The sequence below is a fragment of the Lepidochelys kempii genome, chromosome 11, assembly GCF_965140285.1.
Source record: "Lepidochelys kempii isolate rLepKem1 chromosome 11, rLepKem1.hap1, whole genome shotgun sequence".
Lineage (NCBI taxonomy): Eukaryota > Metazoa > Chordata > Testudines > Cheloniidae > Lepidochelys > Lepidochelys kempii.
The window spans coordinates 52860914-52885769 of record NC_136390.1 but is presented as its reverse complement, the minus strand read 5'-3'; the positions used below and the strand labels follow the sequence as shown (position 1 = coordinate 52885769).

At 36.6% G+C, this 24856-nt stretch overlaps 1 protein-coding gene across 7 annotated transcripts in view; it reads right to left on the bottom strand.

Moving 5' to 3' along the window:
* GLS (glutaminase) overlaps positions 1–24856 on the bottom strand; it is a 104701-nt gene that overhangs the window by 47006 nt on the left and 32839 nt on the right. For 6 of the 7 annotated variants that reach the window (XM_073306196.2, XM_073306199.2, XM_073306198.2 and 3 more), the window contains 8 exons: positions 19528–19586; positions 10393–10425; positions 10055–10113; positions 7904–7970; positions 7214–7264; positions 3628–3804; positions 2752–2883; positions 870–962 (listed from right to left, as the gene is read on the bottom strand). In XM_073306196.2, the coding sequence (XP_073162297.1) occupies positions 870–962; positions 2752–2883; positions 3628–3804; positions 7214–7264; positions 7904–7970; positions 10055–10113; positions 10393–10425; positions 19528–19586 (671 nt within the window). Of the gene's footprint in view, positions 1–869; positions 963–2751; positions 2884–3627; positions 3805–7213; positions 7265–7903; positions 7971–10054; positions 10114–10392; positions 10426–11994; positions 12045–19527; positions 19587–24856 lie in introns of all 7 variants that reach the window. The other variant, XM_073306203.2, reaches the window with a different exon arrangement.

The following is a 24856-nucleotide window of genomic DNA, read 5'->3' as shown; positions in this document are numbered from 1 at the left end:
TTTGCCTTCTACCCTCAAGCACCCATAACACTTCTACTATCCTTTAGTACAAAAGAAATGAAGTGATTCTCTTCAGAGCCTGAAAACAGTACTCCTCAATAAGGGGCACTAATATAGCCTCATTTTACTCTATCTTCCCAGCCACACATAAGTGCTGAGTGCACTGCCTCTACAACTCTCTGCGGGTATGTCTACACTTGGAGCTGGAGATGTAAACAGCAGCTCCAGCAGACCTTCCCACACTAGCTCTGATTGAGGTAGTGTACTGAAAATGGAGAGCAGCTGCGGCAGCATGAGCAGCAGGAGGGGCTAGCTGCCCTGAGTTTGACCCCACTTAGACAGCAGGCACTAGCCCCTCCCACCACCACGGCTACGTTTCCATTTTTAGCACTCTAGCTTGGTAAGTGCTAGCATGGGTATGTCTCCTCGAGCCGGATTTTACATCTCTGATTTCAGTGAGATCAATGTGAAAAATAGTGACCCCAGATCTCATGCACAGCAGTGCAGAACAAAAAGACTAAGCTACCAGTTGGCCAAATTTTTATTAAAAAGTAAGCAGAATAGTGAAATTCATCCTGAATATTAAAATACCATACACCCACTCTAGCTGGGGAGAAGAAAAAAGGCTGAAGTCTTTAGCAATTATGAATCTTACACAAAATCTTGTAACTGTTTAAGCCTCATCACAGATATGACAGTCTTTGTCACAAATAAACTCTGCTCTGGTGAAACTAGACTGATAAGCTTAACTTATCTTTAATTCTTGATGCAATACATGTCATTGAGCAGTTTTATGTTTACAGATGAACCTTATATTTTCCAGCTGACAACTATACAAAGTAGTCATTAAAAGAACTTATTTAGCTTACCCGCTGATCGCCGCCTTCTCTGCGAGGATCAAGCTTCTTTGCAAAGTGCCTCAAGTTATCATAATTATGGAAATTGCACAAAGAAACCAGATCCTGAAAACAGTCAAAAATAAACTACATCATCCTTTGTATACTGCATAGTTTATTAATTTTCTCAACTGAGGTTGATAATGCACACACTTTAAATATTTTTGCTTCACAACAAATATGACTTACTTGGCTAAGTTCCTGACTTACAAAAAAAGCCTCTTGTTACTCTCTTCATAAAATGTCCTTCCATACATTGGTAATAAAGACATGTTTTCAGGTTGTAATACTGAATTATTGCTGGTATTTTGAAAGAAAGCTAACTTACACCAATATTTCATGGTACAGGTATGATAGCATTTGGTTTTGTAATGTACACTTCACAAACACTTGCGAGGTGCTATATATCACAGTAACACAAAACCTGTGATAGGGAGCTGAACAAGGAAGATTCACTGCAACATTTGATTTTAATTAAACTAGAATCACTGTAGGGAAAGCCAATCACAAGTATTATGGCAAGTAGCTTTTCCATGCTGTTGCAGGTTAAAGAACAAATTTATTTATATATAATATATATACACATTTATAGCTATTTATTTTGCAGCAATGTGAAGGTTGCCAAATCATCAGTGATTAGGTCTTTCTTTATTAAAAAGAGTTGTTTTTAAAAACAGTTTGATTTTAATTGGAAAGTATTGTTTAATATAGGACTTAAAGGCAAACATAGTAAAAATAGTAAGAGACACAATGTACCGGCGCGCACACACCAGAATGAGGTGCAAACTTGGATTGTTATGCATCTGATACAGAAGTCACGTGAATGAAGTACTCTAAATGTTGCACAATGCTTTAAATATTGTAGTATCCTCTGTTGAGGTCTTTGATTGTCTGAGTACCGCTTAATTTGCACTGCCACCAGCTGTAGAGAGAAGAGAAAGAGGCAGAAGGCATCCCTGCCATGTTCTTCTCTCTGTTTGGAAGGCCAGTGATGTGTCACCATTCATTACTACTGTGGAAATGAAGTATTGTACAAGATCTCTACCAATTAAAGAGGCTGGCCAGAGTCCAAATATTCTTAACACTGGCACCAAACAGGGCCCTTCAATTTTTTAAAGGTCATGTTTGCAGCAAAAGACAAAGCTAAGGATGCTTGTCTGACAGTTCTCTTTGCGGAGACTTTCAACCCATCTTCTTTCTTCCCAAACATACAAGTATGATATTGGCCAAAATATAAGAAACACCATTCCCATTTTATTATTAGCCGCCAAAGGCCCCAGTAAGCAGTGCTAAGTAAATGAAATTATTGTTATTCTAACATATTGGAGCAAAGTGGAGTTTGTTAGTGTCTTTCTGTGAATGACACATACAAAATGTCTCTATACAGAAGACAACTGTCAGACAAGCCACCCTTAGCTTTGTCTTTGCTACAGACTGGACCTTTGAAAAACTCACGTCCCTGTTTGATGCCAGCGTTAAGAACATTTGGACTTTAGCAAGCCTCTTTAAGGTGGAAGAGATCTTGTGTTCTAATATATCAAAGAAATCAGTGCCATTCTCATGTCACAAGACACTATTCCTTTAAATTTTTTCATGAACATTTTTTCCAAGATTGGTTTCACCATGTTTTCTAAAGGTTTGCATAGTCCAATAATAAATCTAATTTGAATTACAGCCACGAAAGTCAGAAAACAAGACTGCTTTTCAATCTCAGGTCAGGTCAGACTGGAATTATGTACATGAACAAATTTAAGGATTTCATTTAAGTTCAGTTAGGCCTTAGCCATGCTAACCAATTAGGTAAATGTTGGTTGCAAAAGACAAATTATTGAAAGTTAGAGGAAGCCTTCCTTACATGACAGAAGTGAATCCCTTTAACGCTGTTGCCCATTTTGTCCAAAGGAGGTGACCAGCACATCAGACCCATAACATTAGGAACAACCAGAAGAATGCCACCAGCAACTCCAGATTTTGCAGGAAGACCAACCTACAGGAAGTTAAAGACTTAGTATACTATGTTAACATTCTAGTCTGTTGTGTTATTTGTAACACTTAGCACACAAAAAATTATTATATAGCACTTTAGCTGATCATTCCCAGAATATTTTCTAAGTTGGGTAAGCATTATTATCCTTGACAGATAAGGCACACGGAGAGACAGAGCAGCAATCACATTGCTCGCCTAAGGTCAGACAGCATATTAGTGGTTCAGCAAGAACTATACCCCAGGCCTGATAATCTCAGCAGAGAAGTGAAACATACACACAGATGTCCAACAAGTCATTGATAATTTGCAACAATGACAGTGCTACAAAATAGTATGAGCGTAAAGATCCCTTTTGTTTAACCATGACAGCTTAACACGACTTGGGTGTGCCTGCGCGCATGCAATATTTTACCACCTAATTTAGGATTTCACCAGTTGTAACATTTGTTTGGATAAAAACTAAATTGAATAAGCAATGTAGATATTGCTCTTGTAAGAGATGAGTTATATCTTTGAAGCCCAACTTATGTTTTAGGCTGAAAACAGTACTTGTCTGAAATACCTTGAAGTGCTTAATTTCACGATGCTGTAAGTAACAGATTTTCAAAAAAATGTTGTTTTCAACTTCTGATTAATTCACATAACAGCTTAAGTATAAAAAGGTCAATCCTGAAATGTTTGTTTAAAAGCCAGTCTAGATTAGTTTCATTTGCCAGATACAATTAGCATCCAACAGTTACTCACATGGAAGGCAAACTGTCCTGAGAAGTCATACATGCCACAGGAATGCATTAGACTCAAGGTATTCCGGACTGATTCAGGGCTCAGTACTCTTTCACCAGTAATTGGACAAAAGCCACCATTAGCCAGAGTTGCTGCCATCACACTAGCCGATTCACAGGTCACTTCAATAGAACACAGCTAATGGAAGGGAAAAATAATTCTTATTTGTATGTATAATCTCTATGTACATACAATATGCTAAAGAACAACTGGAGGTCTACATACTAGCGTCATTACATGAGTTGATCTGTATCACTGAATAATGATTATTTTTTCGTCTCAGTCAAAATGGTTGGGCTGTTTTCTGATAACAAGTTTTGGGGAAAATGTTGTTTTGCTCATTTTAAAAAATTCTAGTGAGCTTTTCTTTGAAAAGCTCTAGCATCCCCACACTTTACGGCAGCTATTTAAAATTTGGCAACGGATGGCTTTTTTCAGAAATGTGTCTTGTGCAAGCTGCATGAAAATCTGTCCAAATTTGGCCAAATTATAAGCCTTTGTAAAAATGCAGATTGTACATGCTCAGTAGGAAATTATTAGATTTTAGCAGCGTAATTCCGAGAAATTCTATCTGTGTTAACCATGCTCTAGGTGGCAGATGAACCGGACTTTCCCTGAAACTGCAGCTCTGGGCAGCGGGCAACGTTAGGTCAGGTCACCTGAGCTGAGAGCAGAGAACCTGTCTCTCCAGTGCTCCCAATGACCAGCTCCTGAACACAGGCAGCACTGAAAAGGAAACTGCCTGATTCACATGCAGAGGGGGTAAGAACCAGAACTGTTTGTGTGTATTTCGGGTGAGGGAGAACAGACTGAAAAAGAACCTAAGGAGGGATGGAGAAGACACCACAATGACATGACAGATTGGATAAGTAGGTGGTGCCAGGGGGAATGACAACTAGGACAGGCTTGGCAAAGAGATGAGAACCAATGGGGTCATGGGAAGGAGGTGAGGGGAAAGGGAAGATACATGCAGCAAGGAGTTAGGGTGCAGGGAAAGAACTGGGTCAGGCTGGACAAAGAAACTGAGATAAACTGCAGTGGATGAGGCTGGGGAGTAGACAAACACTGAGATTGGATGAGGAACTGGAGAGATTAGGAGCCACTGGGGTTGGGAATGTGGGCGGGGAGGTGGTATGTGAAAGGAGGCCAGAGGAGGGGACAGATCAGATGAACAGAGGGCTGGGGAGAGGGCTGGGCAAAGAGACTGGGATGAGAAGCCTGAGAAGCGGAGACTGTAACCAGCTAGCTGAAGACAACAGCTGAGACAAGAAGCCAGCAGTGAGACAGAGACAGGACTGGGACAAGAACAGGTTGGAGTGTACAGGGCAGAAGGAGGTCACACACTTGGTGGGAAACGAGCAAAAGATTCTGTGTCCATTAAAGCACGCTTCCTCTAGAGCCTACAATGGAATCCAAGATTCCTGAGTCTCACCATTCTTCTGCTATCAGCAAGTATCTGTGAAACCCACTGGCAAAAGTGTCCCATATTCCCTCTAGAGCTAGTCTACAGAGAATGACAAACTAGTATTACTCTGTTAGCTTAAGTGGCAGGAGGTTTGAGTAGTAGTTCTAGAGGTTCCAACCCTACTTATAAACTGTGTGGAAGTAAATATGTCACATGATGGAATTTGTTATTTCAGTTTGCTTTAAAAAAAAAAAAGCTAGGAAATTACACTGAAAACTATGTTAGATGTTAAGGTTATCAAATCAATCATTCAAAATAGACAGGAAATGACAAAATTAAGACTGCTTGTGTAAACATAATTTACCTTCCTTATATGCATTATACTACAGTCTTTAATTACTTGATAGCTTACTATTTTCTCCACAGTACCAGATTTATTCACTGCACAGGATGGATCTGCTCTGAGGATGAAACAGGGTTGTGTAGTGAAAGAGGCTGTTGTCTGCAGGACCGTGGCCTCATTTGTTGCACAAACTGGAAGGGAGTGTAGTGAATACACTATGTAGTTTGTAAGACGACAAAGGATGGTCTCACGGCTAACACAGATGAATACTGAAGTAGAAAACTGGATTCTATCCCTATGTATGGCACAGAGTTCTTATGGGATGCTGGGCAAGTCACACCAAACTTTTCACATGCGGTCACTAATGATGTGTTCCTCATTTTCTGGAGGCCTGAACTGAAACCATAAGGTCTGATTTGCAGAGTGCTGAGCACTCACAGCTGCAACAGAAGTCAATGTGAGCTGTGCTTGAATATATCAATTGCTATATAATGCTAAGTACACTTTGAGATGCCTAGGACCGGATTTTTCAAATTGGGCACCTAAAATTAGTGGATACTTTTGACCTTAATCTCTTGGTGCCTTGATTCCCCATTTGTAAAATGAGGTAATACCTTCTCATCTCACAGGGATGTTGTGAAAATAAATTAATGTCTGTGAAGCACTCAGACGCTACGATGAGCATCACAGAAAAGCCCATGATGAAATAAAAAATTCTACATTCAGAGCAGGTTTTGAATAGAGTACAGTAAACAAGGTATGGGACCACATACTGAACAATGAGAAAACAAAATATGGAATTAGCTGTTCACCAAGGGAGGACAGTCCATTTCGTGCACTGAATGAGACTTAGGTCCTGTAAGAAAAAACCTGTATGTGATATTAGAATGTATCAAAATATATAATAAATACTACAGCTCTTAAATGCTAGCGCAATCCAGAACATGTTACCACAATTCTGCACTCACTTTTACTGTTTACTAACAACAATTCTTTGACCTGAATATTAGTTTGGCCTTGTCTAGTTGAGGTAATAAAGGCAAACACTAAATTGGCCTCACAGTGCTGATGCAGCTTATCATAGATAAATGAAATAGTCAATAGGTCAAGAATCTACAGGAGTCACTTCCCCACCCATGAATGTTAAGATAAAGCTAATGTTTAGAAATACTCTGCTCAGAGTTAAGCAGATAAGAGGGAGTAATATGAACCAGAAACGTGCTCCTTTTCAAAACATTGTTCTTGACTTGTTAGTGCTTCAAATTTGACAGGGACGAAATGACAGAAAGGCAAAATCTAGTCAGTCTGTGGACAGTTTACAGCATGCACAGCGTGAATGGTCAGTGGATTATCTGTGGAAAACCCCCGCTTGCCAAGTTTTTGTGTCGTGACAAGTGCAATTATTTTAGATAAAAGCAAAGCAAAAAATGGGCTATTTGACTATTTACACAATATAGTTTCTTGTTTGGCTCATAAGAATTAATTAAACAAGAGAGAGAAGGGGTGCAAAAGTGTTGCCTCACTTTGAATACTACCCTCAAACTTGAAATTAAAAATTTGTATACATATTATTCTCCCACAGCAGAAACTTGCTAATTCACATAACCAACGGAGACCCAAAAGTTAGTTTTAATTTAGTTTACAAGTTTAATACATCAAATGTTCTCTGTTCATTCAAAAAAATTAGGTATTAATGGGCTCCTTTATATCTATGATTAATTCAGTTTGTGCTGCTTACACTTTCAAAACTTTATTTCAATTCCATTATAAATACTCAAGATTAAATAAGAATCAGTCACCTGAAAGTAGAAATCTAATACAGCAACCATGTCTGTGCCTTCTGGAAAACACTGGGGAAAGAAGTAAAAGTAATCTTTTAAACATGTTGATTATATCAAGACAGTAAATCAATTTTAAACTAAAGAGATTTAAAAAATAAATAAATTCCAGCCAGTGTTTAAAACATTAGTTTTAATTTTAAAATCTAGCCAACACTTATACAAATCTTTAAAGAGAAAACTTTAACGTTAAGGAAAATTAAATGACATTCTGTTTAAAGAGCTGCAACTGTTAGATAGCTTAATACTCTCTAGCTACTAAAACACCTTTATGTACGACTTGAAGCATAGAATCTTTAACTATATATGGCAACACCTAAAAACACCTAATGCATTTTTATTTTTTAATTTTTTTAAAAAGAGTCACTTGTACTGAATCTTTAAAAAAGTTATAGGACATGACTTTAGAATCAATAATCTAATACGCAGAAATGAGATTTGGGCTGTTCTGTAAGATTACCTAAATATATGTCTACATTCTCTCCAAATTGTATAAAACAAACATACTTGCAAACTCTTGTACGAAACACACACAGTATTCTAAACCATGTAAATAAAACCCAGATTATAAGATATAATGCCAAAAATTCAGAGGTCAATATTATGAGCAGTAGAAGTCTTGCAAAACCAACAAACAAAAGATAGATAAACCTTCTTTTCTTTCAGGTAGTAGCCAATTGCAAAATTTCGATCTCCACTCTCTCTTTCAGACTGGAACCTGAAAAGAAAAAAGTTTTCAAATACTTGGACTGTAGCGAAGCACAATGGTGAGAGGGTTTTTTTTGTTTGTTTGTTTGTTTTTAAACTTATGTGCAAAGGCAGATGTCAACAAAAAAGAAACCGGCAGAGAGCAATGAAAAGCACAATTTTGTATTTGTTAAAAATCAAGCATTAAAAAAGGTATAAGAATACTGGACTCACCAAGTTGTGCACTAGCTAGTCTATGTAAATCACACCATCTCAACACTGTTACCCTCGTCCTGTCCTACTGCTCCAAACTTACCCCCACTGAAGCCAATGGTAAAATTCCTAATGAGTTAAAGAATTCAGGAACAGACCCACTGTTCGTTAAACCCATTCAAGTCAAGTCTTGTCTTGAAATTAGACTATGCTGCTCAGAAAGGAGTGTGTTTTATGTTTATACAGCACATTAGACAACAATGCACCTGCAGCTCCCCCTCTGGGCCCAAATTTTAGTTAGGGGTATATAGTAAAAGTCATGGACAGGTCACAGGCCGTGAATTTTTGTTTATTGCCTGTGACCCATCCATGGCTTTTACTAAAAATACCCGTGACTAAAACAGTCTTAATTATCAACAGTAAAAATGACCAGTGTTGTTTGTTTCATTCACTCTACTACTGTTTAGCAAAACTCGAGCAACAACACAGGCACCTTCTCTCTGCAGATTTGGAAAGGTGCTGCATTAATTTATACTTGGTTCACACATGGAGGTTACCCTGGCAACCACAGAACTTTAAGTGTCATTTTTTAAAATATAAGATTAAATTCTGAAGAAATTGACAATATAGTGTGAATAGATTTTAAGTCCTAATTAAAGTTTACTCTAATTCAATAACATTTTCTCTCTGGTAGAAGAGTAAATAACTATGCTTTTATCAGTGCAAAATCTAACACAATAAGGCTCAGAACTGAACTTTAAACAGTTGAACAGTATCTACTTTTACTGGTTACCAATAAAATATACATAGTATATATAAGATGATTTATAGGTAGGCCAGTAAATTTTGAAACAAAAGCACAAGACCCTTTTCTTAAAAGTAATACTGAAAGAGGCAAGACAGTAAAAGGAAAGAAAAGGAAGGACATATGACAGTGAAATACAATGAATATACACCTCCTTGTGATTTATGCAAGTACAATCAAGAGGGATTTGACAGTTAGAAAAAGGGAATCAGGTTGAGGCTCAAGTCAACAGGTAGGCAGCTGCCTAGGGGTGCATGTAACTGAAGTGGTGGTTTGAGTGTCTGAACAGGGTGCAGGGACAGAGAGGGTCTGGGTGAACACGTGGACAATCTCACATTTGCAATGAGACTCTTCTCCCATTAAATTTATGTTCATAGTTAAAGAAGTCTTAATGAAAGCTATCAGCTGCCACAGTAAGCATTCCTGCATCAACTATACTCAGGTAAATTACAATCACCTCTCTTCTACCCAAACCAATCAGCATCGAAAATTCCCCAAGACTATGGAGCACACTTATGGTTTCCATAGGAGTGTTGCCTCACACAGCCCTCAGAATGGTGGAAATCCTGCAGTTGTAATAGAAAAGCCTAGTTTTCCTGCAGGAACCCTACATTCTAAGAGTTCCATAAGGGGAGTTTCCCCATCATAAAAAAATTATATAAATAAATAAATAACCCAAGGAATAACAACTGTGTAAAAGAATGATTTATAATCCTTTTGGTACAACTAATGTTAAAGTGGGCAGTTTCATTTTTGGTATGAATGCCAGGCTTACACAGTTTTGATCTGTAGTTCCCACATAAACAGCACTCAAAGGGAGAAGACTCTCAACACCTAAGAGGGAACCACTTGTACATAAGATTTAATCAAAACTATTATCAAAGAGACTGTCGTACATTAAGTACCACAAAAATGAACATATATTTAAATCAGAAAAATGTAAATCATATTAGGACTGAAGTAAGATCTTAAATATAAAGGGTGAAATCCTGTCTCCACTGAAGTCAACTGAAGCCTTACCACTGACTTAAAGGGGGCCACGCTTTCACCCTAGATATTTTACCACCAAACCTCAAACAAAAACAAAAAATACTCACGTGGCATTATTGAATCCAACATACTCATTACCAGCCATATTATTCATAAACTGCATCATCTATAAAAAAAAAAAGCATCCCAAAATCTTCAGATCTGATAACATCATAACTCAGACCAAATTTTTAACCTGGCCTTAACTGAGACTGTTTTGGGGCATACAGTGAAAGTCATTAGGATGTCTAAATACCAAACTGCACCTACAAATCAGATAGCTGTTCAAACAACTCAAGTGTCACCTGCAATTTGAAGGCAAAAATTCCATGAGGACAATGTGAGCCCCTGTATCATCAACTCTAAATATGATAAATAGCACCAGAATTTTTTAATATTCACTTACATAGTCAAATTTTTCTGCATTATTTGCTCCTTGCTGAAAGGAAAGAAAAAATATTTACAAGAATTGTTAACATACAAAAAACTGTAGTCAGAAGTTCACTTAATATAATTAGGTTTTTTTACTTGTATATAACTAATAAAGATGTAAATGTACAAAGATATTTAAATATAAATTACTACGATCATTTTGTATATTAATATAATTACAATAAAAAATTAAAAAGTTAGGAGAGTAAATAGCTCAGATAACATTCATACAAAGAATGCTACAAGATGTTTTTATCAAATACCTTGTATATCGGGGATGGATTTAATCAGAAAGAAAGGTATGCTTTATTTTAAGCGCTCTCTATTCAACACAACATATTGACAAAGAATAGTATATAGTAATATACGTGACACATACAAATTCATTGTGATCAATGTTCCTATAATGAACATAACACAGGATTACAAGCATAAGAGGTTAAAGATCTTGTCTTAATTTATATTAGCGCTGAGCACAGAAACTTTATAGGCTGGAGTCTGAATTTGTTTCCTATGGTTAGTGTTCATGCTAAAAATTTAATTCAGATGGACGACTTAAAATAAAGTGTTACCTTTACTATAAAAATAACTTCACTTAATTTCAGATTTAAGGTAAGTAGCCTACCTATATAAAGAAACTGATTATTTGGGTTAGCAAAATACGGTATTATTAAAAAGCTACAATTTTAGAATCTTAAAACCTCAAGTGACAAAACACTAAAACTACATCAACATTTTGCTAGCAATGTTTTTGTTAAAATTAGTTCATAGGCAATTTTTTTAAAGGATTTTTTCTTAAATTTGGTAAATGCCAGTGAAAGATGTATTGGCCCTTATCTCAATTTCTGATAACTGGCCTGCCATAAATTCTTACGGGGGGGGCCAAAAAATAAAAAAAAGCTCATGCATTTTACTTTGTTTTGAAAACAGCCAAGCAGCTTCATTTTAATTTAAGAGAAAGTTCACAAAACAATGGATTAAAAATCTGAAATCGTATCAGTTGGCATCGTATAAACTAATAGACAATACATCAGAGGTTTGTTTTATAAACCACTTCAGTATTGAAGATATTCTATTTAGATAAATATTTTTGGCTAGCGTATTACCTCAGACAAATCAAGAAACATTACTCACACTATGTTTAGTATAGGGAAAACAAAAAAACGGAAGCTTTGCATGTACCAGCATTTTACTTAATGAAATGCATAAAGCCAGTTTCATTTCCCACTCTACAAGTGGATTAAGGTGTTGCACATAACCTGTGAAGCCCTACGCATCAACTCATCTACAAGAGAATGTGCAGTCACACGTGTACGATTCCTAGCTGAAAGGAATACCACGCTGCTGTGCCAAAATGATGTGCCAATGGTCCCTTACGCTTATAAAATAAAAGCTAATCAATAATCTTACTCTTAGAGCCAATAATCTCTAGCTAGACAATATCTAACAAACAGGTATGCTAAAAAAAATTCACAATACATTTCATCAAAATGTCTTGTATAATATACCAGAATACAAGCCTTAAAAATGTAATGCCAAATCTGTTCAATGAAAAATAATTAAAAAAAGAAATTACCAACTTCATTGAACTGTTGCAGTTGTCAAAATATTCCATAGATCCTAATGCTGTAAAATATGTAACAACATTTAAACCACAAAAACCTTTTCAACCTTTTAAATGCACAATGAACATCTTTTTGGGAAATCGGGTCAGCATTAGTTATGGGATGCTGCATCAGTAATCATAGGGTTAGACATTTAAAATAAAATGAAATAAGTTATGCTTTTGTTAAAAAAAGGGAGGAGAAAGATCATGCTTTGTGAAAAAACAAAAATACATAGTATTTCGGTTCTTTCTTGCCCAAGTGAAAAAATCCTTTACACTTTATTAAACTGATTTTACTAACAAAATATAAACATGATGGGCAAAAGTCAGATGTACGATTAATATATGAGTACTAACTATTTTCGTTCAGCATTTAAAAAATTCAGTGTTTTCTTTTTCTTTTTGTAAGCACCATCTGAGTTCACACTGGGGGAAGATAAACACTTTTACACAGCATCTTCTGTATACAGGTACTAACAAGCATGTTGACCAGCTGATGTACACTTAGGCCGTGATCTTGTACACATGCTTTCTTAAGTTTAAACATACAAGTAGCCCCACTGAAGTCAATGAGGCTACTTATATGCTTAAAGTACATGCATAAGTGACTGCATGATCGGAGCCTATATATACACAATATAATTCAGAAAAAGAACAAAAAGTTTTATTTCCATTATGTGTTGATAACTACAGTAGTGTCCCTTTTTATTTCTACAGACGAAGGAAGCATACCACCCACCTTCTAAATCAACAGGACACAGAGACAACACATTTTAGACTGAAGTTCAAATATAGATACTAAAATTTAACTTTGACTTTCTATGGAAATATTGAAGATATTTTTGCTAATTTAAAGAACTAAAGCCAGGGCAGCTTTTGGCCTCTAAAGTTTTATTTGACTTAGCCTGGTTTTCCAGTTTGTGGCTTTAATTAATTGATATTTTTAAAAGCTTCATAAGCAATCCATCTATCTAGAATGCTAATGAAAGGAAATATTCCATGCAACGTCTTCAGAAACACTAATATTACATATATTAAAATATATATACATATACACACTTATTGTAGACATGCTTGTGTGTATATTTTTGTATATGCAGTTGTGTATATACACACATGAATGAACAAACATTTATAAATGAACACAATAGTTTAAAATGCTAAGACAAACAATCTGATGAGAGATAGGAAATTCAAAAGTTGTGACATGCAGCTCTTAAAACTCATATGCATTTTTATTTAAACATAATGAAAAAGTTATGGCTGGCAATCCTAACTTTGAATTTCTTTGTCAATTTATGTTAGGACCTTAGTGGTTTCTAAATAGGCTGAGGTTTTTTAGGTTGGAGGGGGGGTATTATTTTTTCTTTCTAAAAGCAATTAAATTATTCTGTGGAAGTTTGTTCTTATTTTAAGATAAACTTTCTCCGACTTGGTATAATTGAATAAGACGGTAGCATTTTGTTCCCATAATATGTAGAGCATATGAATACAAGTGCATATGTATTTGACATAGCAAAACAGAGTGCTGTAAATACTTGTCAAGGAATGCAATAATAAACCCATGTAAAACTGACTTAATGAAAAGCAACTTTTCATTAACATTTGAGTTGTAGTTGACTAGACCATAATGTAATCAAAATAATTTCTTAATTAGAAAGCAACCCAATGCGGTAAAAATATAGCAAGATGCTTAAACATACCTAACAATTTTATTTAGATCTTCAAAAAATGCACCCTTGAGTGAAGACTTTGACAAATTTCAGTGAAGCGGAATGCTAGGATTACGTTTTATAAAGCCCCCAGAAAACGCAAATACTGACATTATTTTAATTACCGCAGCAAAATTTTTGCATTTGAATACATCAATTTATCTCTTAATGGCTTTATTCTAGCTTTCTGTACTTACACCCTTTTTTTTGGTTAATCTGTGCATGCTCTGTGAAAACTGGTGTCTTGGCTGCTTAGCATAACATTTTCACCTCTGAAATACTTGGGGGCACAATGTCAGACAGTATTTGATCTACCAAGAACAATACTGACATTCTTAAAATTATATATGTTTATATATAAACTATTTTTCTTGTGTCCTGAATGTAAGTATTGAATACTGTGTGAGATTATAAATTCTTTACATAATTTGGGACACTGTGCACTACAGAACAGACTCTATGCCAGCTAGTGTAACATTAAGTGAAATTTACTCCAGTTGTAATAGGTCATAATAAAAAACAGACAAAAGAATGTGAATATTTACTAATCACTGAATCAGATAATATAAAGAACTGAGAAATAAGAAAAATCCTACAAGTTTGAGTAACAGACGAGAGGTAAAATAGCATGAACCAACACCCAAGTAAAAGAGGAAATAAAAACCTTGGGCATTTCTATAATCACGCTGGTACGTTTTCAAATTCATATGCATACACCTATTTAAGTGTCAGACAACCAGAAGATAAATTAAGAAAAAAGATGGCATGTGCTTATGTAATTATACTATTAGATATACTGGATGAAAAGCAGGGACTTTTCCTATCAAGTGGTATGAAGATGGAGTATGAAAACCATCTTTAAACTTCTATGAACCTAAAGGTTGTGTAGTGGCACTCAACAGGACCATGGCACTGTCAGCCACATTTCTCTTTACTCGCAATCTCATTTAATTTTGTGAGTCACAGCACTTCATGACAAAGGTAATGTCAGAATACTAGGAAGGATGTAAAACTGCTGGAGGACACTAATTTATATGCTTAGTTTAAAAAAAGTGTCTGAAGCAGCTTAATTGCACACCTTATCTTTCTGCAAGGTTATTTAAGTTTAGCTGAGGATGTGCATGCACCACTTCTATCCTGATCTTTATTTTTTACCCCTATGCTGATAATCCTTTGCAACTCCCCCCCCCCCCCCAAAGGACTTTTGATAGCACTCATTACTGTAGTATCTAAATGCTTCCCATTTCAACTGGAAGAGAGAACTGCACTTCATGGAGCATCCAACTCTTCTCCTTTCCTTAACTGCGGAACCTTCTACTAAAGATGTCTTTGTTTTTACATTTTGTGCATTTAAGTCCTTCCCATTATGGCAGGAAAGCTTTATCAATACAGAGGGGGTCTTGCAACATGCCCTGTGGTACAGTTGCCAACTTTCGAATCACAGAAAACTAAACTCTCTTGCCCTGTCCCTGCCCTGGGCTTCGCCCTGTCTATGAGGCCCCACCCTTTCTGTGAGGCCCTGCCCCCATTCACTCCATCGCTCCCCCTCCCCCACCCTCACTCACTTGCTACGGGCTACGGCAGGGGCTTGGGTGTGGGAAGGAGTGAGGGCTCCAGCTAGGGGTGTGGGCTCTGGGGTGGAGCGAGGGTGCACAAGGGGGCTCTGGGATGGGGGTGGGGTGGGGCTGAGGAGTTCGGAGTGTGCAAGAGGGCCCAGGAGGGGGTGAGGGGTGCAGGCTCCGAGCAGCGCTTACCTAAGGCAGCTACCAGGAAGCAGTGACATATCCCTCCAGCTCCTAGGCATAGGTTCATCCAGGGGGCTCTATGTGCTGCCCCTGTCCGTAGGCACCGTCTCCACAGCTCCTATTGGCCACGGTTCCTGGACAATGGGAAATGCGGAGCCAGTACTTGCAGCAGGGACAGCACATGGAGCCCCCATGGCCGGCCTATGCCTCGGAGCCAGAGGGACATACTAGCTGCTTCCTGGGAGCTGAGAGAAGCTGGGACAGGGAGCCTGTCAGCCACAACCCAACTGGACTTTCAACTGCCCAGTCAGCGGTGCTGACCAGAATTGCCAGGGTCCCTTTTCAACAGGGTGTTCCGGTCAAAAACTGGACACCTGGCAATCCTACTCTGTGGTCAGATTCTGAATCAATTTCTTCTCCTCTGGCAATTCCTTCCACAGCTATCCTGTCCTCCCACTCCCTTAGTGAAAGATCCATTCTTCCTCTCAAGCTCTCATGAGGTTTGTCCTGGGTGCCATGTGTTGTTTTCCTAAAGAAGTACAGCTGTCTTGGTACGTTACAAAAGGAGATGCAGTCACTGATATAGATAAATGCTTACAAATTAGGAGCTTTGACAATCAGGGTCAAGGCCTCAGATGGCAACAGCAGATCAAATAACTGACAGGGTCACCTATACTAGATAAATATATATCTCCCCAACAATGCACCATTGGTAGTTTGCAAAAAACTGGCTGGTTACATGGTGCTGTATCTCCATGTTTCAAAGTGTTGTATTTCACTGAAGACAGCTAAAATGATAATAAATACTTTCCTAAAATTTCTTTTCCATGTGAACAATTGCTGTAATTACCACAATAATGTTATATTATTGTGCATGTAAGGGAAAGTGGCTGCCTAATCATAAATGAGAGGGGAAATGGTCTAAAAGCCTTTTTATTAAGATCCAGTCAGCAGCAGGAAAGATTCAGAACCCCAAAACTAAAGCACTTTTACATGGTTTAAATCTCTGAAATAGTTATGTGGGGTGTAAGTACAGTTAGAATAGAGCCTGAAATTAAGGCACCAAATTTTAAATACACCAGTATATTACTGGTGTTGTGCAAGCTTTTAAAAAGTACATTACGTAGTTATGCTTAGTAAGAAAAACCAATATGAAAGTTAACAGTAAATAAGTAATAATATGTAATTGGGTTTTGCAATTAATTTAAGTTCGTATTCTTTTCCAAGATATGTATAACTCCAACTGTAGTCAGAGTGCTGTGTGTGATCCCAAGGGCAGAAATTTTCCCCTTAAAAGTGTTAAGATACTTATGTCAGCAACAACTTTTGTCCAGTGAAAAATTCACCGTGAGATACTTTCTCCGCGCCACGAGTACCCATACTACCATAGGTATTAAATGATAATTTGCACAAGAATTTTGAGGCAACACTCAACTTTTTTTTTTTTAAACTAACACATCCAGCATACTGTATTTTATTTATATTTAGAATACCTTTAATTTAATTGTTCAGAAAATTAACAGATCAAATCAAGGAGCTCTTAAGTGTAACTGAAGTAATAGTTTCACCAAAAAGGTAAAATCTGGTCAGAATTTTAAAATATAGCAATAGTCTCTCCATACTTCTTGACATGCTGTCATTTGATAAAACTATGTTATAAGATTCATATATTTGATCACATTTAAGATAATGTAAAAGACATTTAACTGCTGGATTCCCAAGGCTATGCATGGTCCTCTATAAATATGAGCAATTCCCATGGATCCCAATGATAGTGAATGCATGTGAACTGAGGGCACCATATGGTTTTAATCTAGCAGTGTGTAAGAAAATAATGATAAATCTGTATATATAGATTATATCCAAACTTAAGTTCACCAGTGGTCTATCCAAATTTTCTACACAATTCATATGTAAGAGAGCTAAATTGCAGACTATAGGTTATCTGCACAAAATATAACTAGTTAATGTTTTGTACCTGTTTATCCCGAATATACCGGTAGTTTTCCGCAAGTAACACTTATTATTAGTTATTCAAATGTTAAATACCATTTTAGAGGAAGCAGTACATGAAAGGATCTAGATATTGTCACTCTGAAAACAAATAATGAAGCGATAGTATGGTATGTGTCTATCAGATGTGCAGTTACTACAGCCAAACATGTCAGTTCAATGCAATTTGGTCTATAAAAATGTCACAGCACTTTTAAAACAAATATCACAGTTACATGCACTAATATTAAGATTTGTTGTATCAATTTAACTACACCATTTATCAAGAACTCTACACGGGTGTCTTCCAAATAGTCTCACACTGTGCTTTTGTCAGAGAGCAATGGCCAGTAAGTGACACTATAGTAGGAGTGACATTTTGACAGCTTAGACAAATGCAGATTTTAAAACTCACTATTACCAACGTGAATTTCAATGCTCAACCTTTAGAAAAACAAATCATGACATTTACCTGTCTTACTTATGGCCATTTTCTTTCACCTATAGCTATTAAAGATAAAGGTCTTTAAGCAGGAATTTTTACACCTTATTTCATATAAAACAGAAATTCACTATGGAAAAATAAGAAAGAACCTTTCATAACTAACACTTCGCAGGCAGGAGCTAGGAAATACACCAGAGGCTAAATGAGTTTCCAGATGTAATGAACACAATATAAACAGAAATTAAGAAGTCATGCTTGGAAAAATTACATAATCTAGTTTTAAATTTTCCACATCAAAACTATGGAGGACTGAAATATTCACTAAAAGTCAGTAACTTCTAGATAGCAATTCACCATTGCAAAACTAGATTTTCATTCTAAGTATTGCAGCAATGGTATGATTAACACTGGGGCTCCATCTGCAGTACAGCACTTACAGCAGCGCAGATGTACCGCTTTAGGGCTGCTAGTGCAGACGCTCTAAGTCGATGGGAAAGAGCTCTCCCTTCAACTTAATTACTCTAGCCCTGAAGAGCACCGGTAGCTACGTTGGCAGGAGAAGCTCTCCCACTCACATAGCGGTGTCTACACCGGTGCTTAGGTCGGTATAACTTACGTCACTCCGAGGGTGGCTTATTCATGTCCCTGAGCGACAAAAGTTATACGGATATAAGGTCTAGTGTAGACAAGATCTGAGTAAGTCAGCATACAATCTACATTTACAACTTTAACAATACACCTGCACACCCATACTAAGGGCAAAATCCTGCCTTTCAAAAACAAACATGCATTTATGCAGGATCATGGCCTAACAGGGCAATATTTGCTATGTAATCTAATGTTTACTCATGGAAACATGCATAGCTGTTAGTTTCCAACCACTTATTTGAGAAAGTGGACATTTTATGTCCAAAGTAATAATAAATACAAAGTAATTACTAAATAAATGATTTAGCTACACAGAAGGTTAATTATGGGCAAGTTTAATATAAGAGCATGGAATTTAGTTGTGCAGCTCCTATAAATGACAGCTAAATTGTAAAGCACTCTAATTTTACCTCAGAAGGAAAAAAAACCTATTTTACTTTTATGCAAGATAGGAGACTAAGTCCAGGAGCACACTTGTGACTCTCTCTCATTCGGCAAGAGAAGATTTAGTGCATTTCTGAGGATGTACTCAGCTTCTGACGACAACTAAATGACATTTCTCATAACAAAATTGCACTAAACAATCTCTCTGTGAGATGGTACCAATCTTATCTATTTGTCTGCTTCACTCAGCATACAAGAGGCTAACTAGATGGGTAAAGTAGTAAAAATAAAATTCTAAACAGAAGAAGCAGTAAACAGTGTTTCAACCGAATGACTCTGGGTCAGATCATGGTCTCTTCCAGAAATCTCATTAATGGAAGTTTTAGTACTACCGTTGTTTTGAAGTGCATACTTTGCAAGTTATACGGCTTGTTTGCATGCTTCTGTACACTAGTTACTAAATTCCAATTAGACTGCTTATCTATACACACACAAATGTACAACACTACTGACTGCTAAGCTAATTTTCCGCATTCAAATGCAATACTCAAAACAAAACTAAGTGTGAACGTTTTACCTTGATTAAGGAAGTGATCACAATTGCTCCAGCATTCACCATAGGATTGTGAGGCCTGTCTGTGAAATAAGAAAATTTCAATTATATATACATCCTTAGGGCTGAAGTTCACACTTGTTTTAAACAAAATAAAAAAATAAAATAAAAAAAAATCAGTCAGCCAACACATATTTGAGTAAAAATTATACACAAGTTTCTTGAAGCTATGGCTGTTTGATTGTAATAATAAATTACAATACTATAATCCAACTTTATATACTTGAGCAATATGTAGTGCATTTTTTTTGTATTTACAAATGCATCACTCTAGAACCTATAGCATATTTCCGTCCATGAAGCGAGACACATCACTAGCTGACTTTACAACACTGCAGCCTCTACATTCTGAATTTGTAATTTTCAGTTGTTACGATTCTACTACATACAGTGCTCTGAAACAGTTATGTGAAAAGGTTATTCCTAACTTGTCCTGAATTATATTTATAGTCTTAACTGAATAATGAATCCATTATCCGTACATTAACTATTATATTAGGAAACAACAGGTGGATGAACAACACATTAATTCATGTATGAACCCAAAGTCTCCAAAGCAAATGTCAAACCCAAGTGGTGTACATGCATGGTCGATTTTACTAGTGAATCTCTTAGTTAGCTGTAAGAGAACTAAAATCCTTAACAGGCAGATGCAGTTAGCTTCCTACTATTTATAAACCCACTAACCATGCAGGGAAGGCTCATATAAATTTATTCTAACTAGCACATTTCATGAGAGAAATTATGTACTACTGATACTAGTTTCTAAAGTGAGTATGTTAATACCCTGGACAGAACAAAAGCCTATTTTTTTTAATTTTTAAATCCGAGTGTCATACAGACTAAGTTGACATAACATACGTAGGCTTCTGACGTGAATTAGACAAATACTAAGCCATTCTAATAAAAATTAACACTAAACAAAACCAGTGGAGCCCATACTAAAAATGGATTAAAAAAAATGGTTCTCAAAAAGTAGTTGTAAGGCAGTGGTTTTCAACCAGGAGTACACGTACCCCTGGGGGTATTGTACAACAGGCTACATAAAAAGCACTAGCGAAGTCAGTACAAACTAAAATTTCATTAGTGGCTTGTTTTATATTATGTTTCAGCATAAAGTATAAAGTACAATATTTACATTCCAGCATATAAGAAGCATGTTTCTTTCCCTCAATCCATGATGGATTCTCTTTTCTCTAGCATGGTCGTGCAGATCAAATATCTCCATCCCAAAGGGAAAATAAGTAGTCCATAGGAGAAGAGTCATTTGTTTATTGGAGGAATGTGTATTTACAATGGAGCCTCAGTGAGAACCATATTGTACAACAGTGAAGTTATTATTCTAATGGTTCATTACTGTTGCATTGCTGGAATAACTGCTCAAGCCTACATCCATACAATTACTCCATATGCAACACAGACCTTTCCCCTAGTAAACTCAAATTACACCATCTCTTCTCTGCCAGTTTTCCCAGTTGCTTTTCCTCTGCTGACCTTCTGCCCTTTTTGTGTTGACTCCCTAGCTATTTGGCTTGCAAACTCCAAGTAGAGAAAGAAAAAGGTCAACCCTTGCACAGACTATAAATATATGTACATTTGAAAAGATCATAGCTCAGGTCAAATACATGTCACACTTCCCAAAACATAAAAGGCATGCTATGCCTTTGGGCAGGTGCACAAGGGAAGAGACAGGAAGAAGAGTGCAGAGAGTCCTACAGACAGTCCTTTCACTCAGGAAGCAAGAGGACCCATGTAAGCATTTAGTGCTAGACTCTCAAGGATCAAGCCAGGCCTTTACTTTCAGCCTTCAAAAGAAGCTTTCCATAAAGTCCACAACATGTGTTTAACCAAGTACAAACAGGTGTAACTGACAGATAAGTATGGCTCCTGTTAAGCAAGGGCTTGTCTTCATACCAGGATAAGTCGACCTAAGTTACGGTACTCCAGCTATGTGAATAACTTCTTCACTGCGCTGCACTGACAGGAGATATTCTCTGGCTGGGTGGATTTGATGTAAATCACTAGTCAGAAAGACTCTAATCATGGTTTTCTACATAAAAGTGCATTCTTGTTGGCTGTTATAACCTTAATACATATTCTTTACAACTCAGAAAGAGATTTCATTTTTAGAAGGTACACACTATAAATTTTTAAACAGTGATTTATTTTGAAAACTTTTCAGATTAGTTTTACAGCTATATCAGAAAATAAATGACAGATTTGTTATTTCATTTACCAAAGGTAATTGAAGCAGATATTTATGAAGTCATTGGGAGGTGAACTATCTCCAATTCAACAGGTTAATCATTAATATTTGGAGGAATTTCTTGCCACGCTGTATTAGAAGACCACCACCAGACAGACATTTAAACTGTTTTATTTAACTAAAACAACAATGTTAAGTATTCTGGATGTTTTTCTTCAACAGCAAACATAATACATTTTAATAAAACGAGCACATGTCCCTTGCTTCTCACATTTAACTCCAGACTTCTTCTCCTTGTCCAGATCTATTCCGCCCCCAACAATCTTCTATTCACTGAACCTTCTGAAACTTTGTAGTTTTAGAGAGGTAAGGGATTGACTCTATTTACACAAATTTGCAGAGGGACAATACAGTTGAGGTCTGTTATTTCTCACCTCTATATATTATTTATTTAAAAGCATTTTTGCTGTTAACAAGCATGTTACCTCTGGAGACACAAATCCCCAGTTTGAGAACTCCAAAACTAAGCATCTCTGATGGTATCTTCTAGACTGAGCACTGAGTCCCATTGGGTAGATAGAAAGATTACCCTAAATAATCTATACAGAAGCCCCTGGAACCCCGTAAGATTGGGTCCCTAATCCATGAACTATTGAAACTCATTTACAAAACTTTTCTTAAACATTACATGAATATATTGTCTCATACTACAGAATTATAATTTATAATCCCTATTCCATGATGAGATATCTTTGAGCTATAATGTAGCTTAATTAAAACTATCTTTAGATAGGTTTTTTCCCCTCAAAAAGCATTTTATCAAAAATCCAATTGAAATAAAAAAAATTGAATTTTTAATATTTTTTTAAATCACTGATTTTTATCCACCCTGTTCTCTGGTCAACTTATCTTCACCTTTCCGAGAAGAGTGACTACCAGGGTCGACTGGAGAGCACTCTGCCGTCGATATAGTGGATCTTCACTAGACCTTCTAAATCGACACCAGCTGCATCAATTGCAGCAGCGTCAATCTCCCTGGTAGTGAAGACAAGCCCTAAGTTATAAATATACATCCCAATGTGCACGTATGTAGCACCAGGGCATTAAGAAACCAAAACACTAATCTTAGCTAATACAAAGATTTATAGTATCTTGGAAAAACTTCACTCATCCTCCCTGTGCAATAATTTGCTCATTTGTAAATTAGGGATAATACACACTTTTGTAAAGCAATTTAAGATACTTAAATGAAAGGTACTCTATTAATGCAAAGAATTATGAGCAGAACACACCAAAATATTTTTGAAGACGCAAACTGTGCAAATAGGAAGCCCAAATAAGTCATCTAATTGCCACTGTTTGGAGAAGAAATGAAAAAAATGTATATTCCACAGACTTGATTTAAGGAGTTTTTTGGCTTTTTATTGTTAGAGTGCTACTTACAATGTCTTCTCTTATATGAGCGTTCTCACATCATTATGGACAGGATTTTTTAAAGAGTGGATTAACATAGAACACCACATTAACAACAGTTGTTGTGATATAAATGACAAAATGGAGAAAATTCAATACTGAACTATTGAAAATTCAGCTACCTTCACTACTGTGTGAATCACTATCTCTGTGTACTTCATAGCCATTGTCAGATCCATACAGATTATATTATATTTAAATAAAGATCATATTGATGCTTCAGGTTACTTATGATTATCAGATTAGCATTAAATATCCCAACTTGTTTTATACAGACTTCTACTCCCATAGAACTTAACATGGTTCCCTGTAGTGTACAATTTTCAGTATGATAAGGAATACTGCCTGCCTATTAAAAGTATATGCATATTATGCCATATAAATATTGAGCTGGTGTACTATTGTAATTTTTAGACCTAACAGCTGAATCGTTTTGCCTTTGGCTCAGACTACAGACACTTACATACTTGGAACAATACCAAGGATATGACACTATATTAGTTCTTATGTAGTAATGAGATGAGTAAACATGATGAAGAAATCTTAATTCTAAAATTTAAGATAAAACCCTACAAACACTATGTACATGAGTAACGTTATACACATGCATAAATTAAAGATTGCATGGCTGCATCCCAAGTTAGCAGAGAAAAATATAACACTATTAGATATGAAACTATGGATGATCATGTCTAACTGGCAAACCTCTGTCTTAGAGGTCACTTGAAAATGTCTCAACCAAAGGAAAAATAAGCCAACTGTTACATCTAAAATTACCATGGGATTCCCTACCTCAGTGAAATTTCTGCACGCAAGCAAAACCATGTTAAGAAGTGTTAAGGAGCAGAGGAGCTTACAGATAAAAAAAATCTAGTTTAGAGAACACTAACATGGCAATCCACAAGATCCAGCAAACAGAGCTGTAAACAGGGGAGTTTGAGTGGGAGTACTGTTGGAGGAGGCAGGATGAGGCAAGCCCCTGGTACTTAGGGGGCAGTGAACTTTAGGTGGGAAGGCGATGACAGACACAGAAACAACAGTGGCTGTGACCCAAGCACTGGAAGAGACAATGAAGATGCCCAGATGTGGAAGTTGCTGAATGTACATCCTGGAGCAGTTACCTGAGAAGAGCTTCATTAAGTGCTGCCTGATAGAGCTGATGGAAGAGAAGATCTGAGGTTTGGAAATGCAGGTGAAAACTATGGTTGAGTTTCTAAGAGGATTCAAGCTGATGATGGAGGATTGGTCTTGGGACCAATCTTATTTAACATTTTTATTACTGACCTTGGCACAGAAAGTGGGAGTGTGCTAATAAAATTTGCAGTGACACAAAGTTCGGAGGTATTGCCAATACAGACGAGGACCAGAAAATCATACAACATAATCTGGACAACCTTGTAAACTAGAGTAACAGAAATGGGATGAAATTTAATAGTGCAAAGTCATGCACTTAGTGACTAACAACAAGAATTTTTTCAATAAGCTGGGGGCATTTGAGTTGGAAGTGACAGAGGAGGAGAAAGACTGGGGTGTACTGATTGATTACAGGATGACTATGAGACATCAATGTGATGCACCTATGAAAAAGGTTTCAGAGTAACAGCTGTGTTAGTC